A 7,500-nucleotide genomic window follows, 5' to 3' on the forward strand; every position below is an offset into this window, starting at 1 on the left:
GAAGGAGAGAGGGGGGAGAGAGAGGGAGAGAGAGATAGCGAGTGATGGATAAAAGGGTGGGGAAGGAGGGAGGGGGGAGAGAGAGGGAGAGAGAGATAGCGAGTGATGGATAAAAGGATGGAGAGGGAATGGAAATCGTGAGCGTGAGAGATCGTGACAGAGAGAGGAAAAAACGCCATCACGGTGGCAATGAATTTAAAGTCGAGTGTTTGGGTCGTAACATGTTACATAATATACTTTTGCAAATGACTACGTCAAATCCATTTTATATTTAACAATGGGTAGTAATTACCACCTGATGCGTAATATATTAGTTAAATATTATTACAACCTCACTAACAATAATGGCATTTGTCTTTCTGCTGTTTAGACCTGTATTCCCTTTCAGTATTTTAGATTTTCCAATTATCTTAAAAAAAGAGAGTGTTCTGTCTTCCTGGTGATTCATTATAATGGTGGCTATAATAATCTTTTATTAATCTAATGGATCATACTGTGCAGAACAAATTCCTAGAAGCGATAAAAGGTAATAAAAGCTTTCATTATAAAAAATGTTTTAATACCGCTCAGCTCTGTTCCTCTGTATAACCACAGACCCATGCTTCAGTTATGGAAATTAGTCATCAGGATTTTGAGAAACACACATAAAACATCCAAGTTATTTGGAACCAAACCTGAGTCAAACACACAACCAGTGACATCTGCACATATATTACACATGAACAGCAGAGTATTGTACTCTCCATCTTCTTATCTACCTTTTGGTATCTTAGCTAAGGAAATTTGCTGATACAGCCTTTCTGTTTTGAAATAAAGTGCCCATCCATCACCTTTATGAGGTCCTTCAGGGCTTACATCACAAGCAGTAACAGCAACAACCAGCAGAGGGCAGCATTGAGCTATGCCATAATAACACACTTACTCACTGTCCTGCACCTTGGAACATTCACACTCCTTCAGAAATGACAATATCTAGTGTGTACACGACAAGACCAGTCTAAGCAGTGCATACAGTTACTCAATACAACTACACAATTCAATTAAAATAGGAGATACATCCCCTTGTTCGTTTATTGTTCACAGAAAGGCCTTCCATGATTTAAATCTGTTTGATTTGTCTGTGTGTGGAGCGCCACATACAGTGACAAGAGGCCGGGGCTTCGGAGGAATGTTCCCACATGTTCCAGCTGAATTAGCCCTCTTATTTTACCCCAGACACATACTTTTGGGCTGTCTGCCATCTCAGGATTGTGCAATGGCCTAATTGCAACTATGGGGTTCGAGGAGCAAATGCCATCCTCCTCCTACTCAACCAACCTGTTAAAGTATTCTTTAAAGGGTACAGGGTAACACAAGGAAGCATGCTGTATGCTGTGCATGTGCTTAATAAATGCTTTATTAAAGATACAGTCAAGTTTTTTTTGTTGTGAACAAATAAATAAAAATAAAAGCTTACACCCAGTGTACAATATGACACATCTGAAACGACAATAATTGGCCATTGTTCTTATGTTTATTGTACATGTTGGTCCATTGTTTAAGGTGTTTAGCAGGACCAAAATATGCTCAATAAAAATGTCATGAAACACAATTGTTAAGAAGAACTTTACAAGTCCTTATAGCTAGAGGAGGCGCACAATGAAACTAAACTTTGAATATAGGTTGATTAAACCCAATTTAAATAATTCCACATTTCTAATTTTATCAAGAAGCAGTTTGAGAAGACCATGTCATTGTCACCCTGCTGAAGTAGTTTTCGGTGTTGCAAATCCTGAGATAACCAGTCTGCCAGTCCAGTTTCATTGGTGCTAACAACAATGCAAGTGACCTTAAGCTATGTCGGTCTATAATTAGATTATTATATTGACTAATTAGAAATGCATGGAATGCAGCACCATAAAGCCATATTGCTCTGATCCATCTGTGCTCCAAAGTGACTACAGTGTGACCCAAGACATCGGAGCCCCCTCCCTCCCAAACTCCGCCTTCTAAACCTATGGATTCAATAGTCCGGACTCTCATATCGCTTACTTTGGCCCACCATCGGGTACTGGAGTACTGGTCTCCTCTACGAGCTACTGGTGGAGGAAGGGGTGAAAACAAGTTTTTTTTTTTCAGCGCCAGTGTCAGTCTTGTTCACTAGTGTTCACCATGGGTTTGCTGCAACTTGGATGTCTTGCCTGGATACATCTTACACTTGCCCTGACTGTGAGCGGGCTGAGCCGAACAGAGCTGTTCGACTACGGGGTGCAGTATGGGGATCAACCTCTGGAGCCGGGGTCCGACCAGACGGAGGAGCTCGCCCTGGACCAGACTCTTTTCTTTTACAAGGATTCGTTTGACAGCGTTTACGTGAGTAGGCCACCCCATTCACTTACTCCGCTACTTCTTTATCATGCACGTTGTACTGAGCAGAACACCTACACACAGGTCCTTGTCCCTTGACGCTTTTTTTTTTACTTCTGATTACATCACCAATGAATGAATGGGGCTGCGGGCAAAGGAACGCGCGCGCACGCTCGCGCTCTCATCCGTAAACGGCTGTAGTGCCCCCAACAAGCGTGAAATACGCGTGCTTTTGTTATTGATTACCGATGAGGGATCACTGACCTAATGATGAACTGAGTGTGATCTCAGTAGCCTATAGCGCTCGCCGTCTACAACTTCAAAGTTAATGTGAACTCACTTGGAGCTTGGGTAAAAGATTACCAAAACCTCCGAATCGATCACAGATGTTTGGCAACCAATCAGATTTGGAATGTTAACAGCTAGCATTTCGTCTTACCTTTAGCTGATCAAACTAATCAGTTGATCAGGGATTTGAGTTGTTCATAATGTGTTTTAAAGGTATTCTACAATCGCCATCACATGAGGGCAAAGAGCAACATTGCAAGAGCTGAGAGAGAGAAAGAAAAACGGCTGATTGCGAGATGTAATTTGCATGTTCATGAATGTCCATGTCCATGAATGCATGGGATGCGTGTGAGTGAGAAGAGGCCTTGTTGGCTGATGAGAATGTAGTTGAATGCGTTATGGAGCCTCAGCGTGCCTCAGCCCACACACATGCCGAGATACACACACGCACAAACACTCATGGCATAATTTAATTCACACATTATCTTGCACACATGCGTGAGCGTGCACCCTCTCTGTCTCTCTCTCTCTACTTGTACACACACACAAACACACAGTCATAGTTTCCCAATCCACTCTATCTCTCTCTCTGTCTACTGGTACGCACACACACACACACAGGCACACAGAGAATCACATGCATGCAACTTTGTGTGCATGTATAGGCTACACAGAGACTATTTCTCTTTTCTCTGTTTCCCCCTCTCTCTCTCACACACACACACACACACACACACACACACACACACACTGGCCTAAGAGAGAGATGGATGCCTTAAAACTAAATATTTATGCGATCATGTCTGGGCGTAGTGACTGAGTTGAGCATATACAGATACACAGAGAGCAGAGCTGCTCAGACGGTGTGTTCTGACTTTTTTTTTACGAGACCCTGCCGTGCACAGCTGAGTCTTGTCTCTCTCTCTCTCTCTCTCTCTCTCTCTCTCTCTCTCTCTCTCTCTCTCTCTCTCTTTCTCTCTCTCTGTCTATCTCTTGCCACACCCATGGACACACTCCCCACCACATCACCACTCCTCCACACATCTGCACAACCTTTTTGCTCTCGCAACTCAATTCAGTTAAATGTATCATCATGCTTTAGGGCGTCATTTTGTATGACCATTGAAAGGAAGTTGCCCAGGCAGCCGTGGCCCACTGGTTAGCACTCTGGACTTGTAACCGGAAGGGTTGCCGGTTTGAGCCCCGACCAGTGGGCCACGGCTGAAGTGCCCTTGAGCAAGGCACCTAACCCCTCACTGCTCCCCGAGCGCCGGGATTAGTGTGTGCTTCACCTCACTGTGTGTTCGCTGTGTGTGTTTCACTAATTCACGGATTGGGTTAAATGCAGAGACCAAATTTCCCTCACGGGATCAAAAGAGTATATATACTTATACTTATACTTATAGAGCACCACACCATTGAAACACATTGATACACAGCAAATACAAATTTCTTTCTCTCTCTCTCTCTCTCTCATATTCCTCTCTGTGCCACCCTACATTGTTGTGAGTTGATATAATCAAGTTTTCTTGTGGTTAGCTGGAGGGTGGCCACTACTTGGGGCCAGAAACAACTTAAGGTCTTGTCCTCAACGATCATTACGAGTCTTTTACTGAAGGAGACTACAGGTCTCTTTTGTCCTAACCCAAAAACATCAACCCCTGAGGGGGTAAAGTCAGACTTGCTCCCACACACTCTCACCCTCCCTCCAAAGCCCCAAACCTAACTTCTTACCCCAAACCTAACTTCTTAACCCAAACCCAAAGCCCCAAACCTAACTTCTTACCCCAAACCCAAAACCCCAAACCTAACTTCTTACCCCAAACCCAAAGCCCCAAACCTAACTTCTTAACCCAAACCCAAAGCCCCAAACCTAACTTCTTACCCCAAACCCAAAACCCCAAACCTAACTTCTTACCACAAACCCAAAACCCCAAACCTAACTTCTTAACCCAAACCCAAAACCTCATTAGTGGGCTTTTGTGTCTGTGACATCACTGCACTTTTGTCCCCGGGATCAAAAGCCACAGTCAGCCTCAAAAGGCCTGACAAGATCCCCTCCTATTGTCTGGTCTTATCTTCAGGCACCACTGAGCTCCTTCTCTCTCTCTCTCTCTCTCTCTCTCTCTCTCTCTCTCTCTCTCTCTCTCTCTCTCTCTCTCTCTCTCTTCTCTCTCTCTCTCTCTCTCTCTCTCTCCGTCTGGGTGCACTAAATACACTCAGACGGGAGTCAATCAGAAAAGCTGTCTTTTGTCACCTTTGGTCATTATTCAAACACACTAACACACATACAAACAGAGATGCTTATCACACTGAGTTAAGTGGTTACTGTGTTTGAAAGAGAGAAAGAGAGAAAGAGAGAGAGGGAGAAGGAGAAGGAGAGAGGGAGGGGGAAAGGGTGAGAGGGAGAGAGAGAGAGAGACGCTTTCTCTGAAAACACAGCTCCGACATCCATTGCTAATCTGCAGACAGCGAGTCATCTTTCCGGGTTGTCCTGCTCCACAATCTCTGAATACAGAGGGCTTTTAAGACAATGTTGTTTTGCATGATGATCTTTAAACACAATCAAATCCAATAGAATTTACCTGACTCTTATCTTATAAAAACAAATTTGCTATGGTTCCGTAACTAACCTGTTTCAACCCCCCCACCCCACCACATCCCCAACTGTGCATTCTTGACTGATAAAAATGACACACATATAGTCCATATAGTCTCCGAAAAAAAATATAGGGACTGTTTGTAGAAGGATGTTCCAGAATGTTCCAGTGGAACATAGTGTCCCTTACTAGCTCACACTTCAGTGTTTTGCATATGAACTCAAGTGGCCATGGGCACTGCTACTACTGTGTGTGTGTGTGTGTGTGTGTGTGTGTGTGTGTGTGTGTGCGTGTGTGTGTGGGTGTATGTGTGGGTGTGTGTGTGTGTGTGTGTGTGTGTGTGTGTGTGTGTGCGTGTGTGTGTGGGTGTATGTGTGGGTGTGTGTGTGTGTGTGTGTGCGTGCGTACATTTCTGTTTTTTTTAATGGGGCCAAATTAGTCAGGCCTGTTTAAGATGGACCCTGGGACCTGAGAATTGACTACAGAGGCAAATAGAGTGAAACTGTGTGTCACTGCTTCAGGGGAATTTAGATATTTAGATTAGATGAACAGGAGTGAGTGTGGAATGAGTGAGTGTTTGTTATTGATATTTTCTGTTTATTTTTCCCCAACTTATTTGCTATGTGCTTGAGCAATGCTGTAACATTAGAGCCATGCTAATGAAGAGTCTCTGTGCTATGAGTGTCTCATGAGCATAACAATAGCAGGAGGTGTTTAGAGTGATCTGTGAGACTCCTCTTGTGGTGCTGACTGAAGCGAGAGTGTGTTTAATGCACTGCAGTGATGTCGAATTTATGAGCCATGACGGAAGCCTCGGCTCCGCATGCAGAGCGGATTTTAGGAGACTTGGCAGTTCATGGCAGTTCAGATTTGGCCTCTTCTGGTTGCATGTGGATTATACCTACATCTTCTGTCTTTGATTATTGGATATGAAGCATGACGTGTCAGGCGTCTCAGTGCACCCTGTTGGACACTGAGCACGCTGTTCGTGTATTTATCATTAATGATGAGATCCACTGCAACAGATGGTCTTTCATGACTTCAACACTTAAAGACGTCTTTGACTGATGTCTTGTGTGTTCTGCAGTGACTTTTTATAACATTACATGGATATGGTATAACAGAAGTCATTTTAGCACATTCATTTGGGAAAAAGGCTCACTATAAATGCAGACCTCCTATGACCGTATCACTCCATGTAATATTGTAGGGCCTTTATGATTAGTAAAAGTGAGGCAAATTTCATTATTTTCTTGAAGTGACAGCGTTTTGTCACTTTTAACCCTTTTGAGGTTAACTTCACCCACATGACTCTGCATTCCTGTCATGCCTCGTTTAGCCGTCGGCCCGCCTCAGAGTAAAGGCTGCCTCTAATCCATCAACGGACAACGACCACCCCCCCTGGTGTCTCCAACCTCCTAACCCCCCCCTCCCACCATTCTCGCGCACGATCTCTCCTTCTCTCCCTCTAGGCGATAGAGTCTATAAGTGCTTCCTGTTCCCCTTTGGACCCACTTCCTGTCTGGTCTCTGTTGGGTTGCGCTGCACTCCCATGGCGACTGTAGGGGAAAGGAGGGGGTTTGCCAGGCTGTAAGTTGAAAAAAACCCATCTATTGAAAACATTTCTGTCTGTATATTAAAAAGTGGAGGGGGGGGCGTTCGCTGTGTGGGTAGTGATTAGGTGGTAGGGATATCAAGCTGTGTGGCAAGTTAAAAGACCCCCCCCCCCCCCAGATTACTGCTGCCGATGGAGGAGCTTATTGGGTTGGGTTCAGGTCTGGTTGCAGGTCACTGCTCAGCTGAAGCGGCGTGGCATGTTTTCTGTGGGAATTTCTTCGTTCCCCTCTTCCGTATGATTGACAGCACTCCCACCCAACTGTGCACCTGGGATTTCCTTCTTCCTCCTTCCAACAGATGCATAGCACGGCCAGCCAGCCAGCTCCCGCAACCCCCCCCCCCCCTCTACTCGCCTTTCCTCTCTCTCCCTCTCCCTTTCTTCTTCTAGCTCTCTCTCACTACTCCATTTCATCCTTCTCTTATGTCCACAACACTCACTAGGTCTCTGTGCTTTCCCCTCCATAACGCTTTCAAATCCCCGTGTCCAAACCCAACCCCCCCTCCTCCTCTCCTGATGCGACAGGTCGAGGTTGTGTTGCTCCAGTCAACTCCAGTTGCCGGGCCCCTCCAGATGGCTTTGATATTGCCCCCCCCCCCCCCCCCCAACCCCCAATCCCCAACATCCTCACCTCCCTCAGCTGACTACCCC

At 45.2% G+C, this 7,500-nt stretch overlaps 1 protein-coding gene across 2 annotated transcripts in view; it reads left to right on the forward strand.

Annotated features, from left to right (window-relative positions):
- The first annotated feature begins 64 nt into the window (after positions 1–64).
- The window catches only part of LOC121718257 (nidogen-1-like), a 42,355-nt gene continuing 34,919 nt past the window's right edge, over positions 65–7,500 (forward strand). For both annotated transcript variants that reach the window (XM_042103186.1, XM_042103187.1), the window contains exon 1: positions 65–2,352. In XM_042103186.1, coding sequence (XP_041959120.1) covers positions 2,152–2,352 — 201 coding nt within the window. In that variant the 5' untranslated portion in view covers positions 65–2,151. The remainder of the gene's footprint in view (positions 2,353–7,500) is intronic.

The sequence above is a fragment of the Alosa sapidissima genome, chromosome 9 (genome assembly GCF_018492685.1).
Source record: "Alosa sapidissima isolate fAloSap1 chromosome 9, fAloSap1.pri, whole genome shotgun sequence".
Classification (NCBI taxonomy): Eukaryota; Metazoa; Chordata; class Actinopteri; order Clupeiformes; family Clupeidae; genus Alosa; species Alosa sapidissima.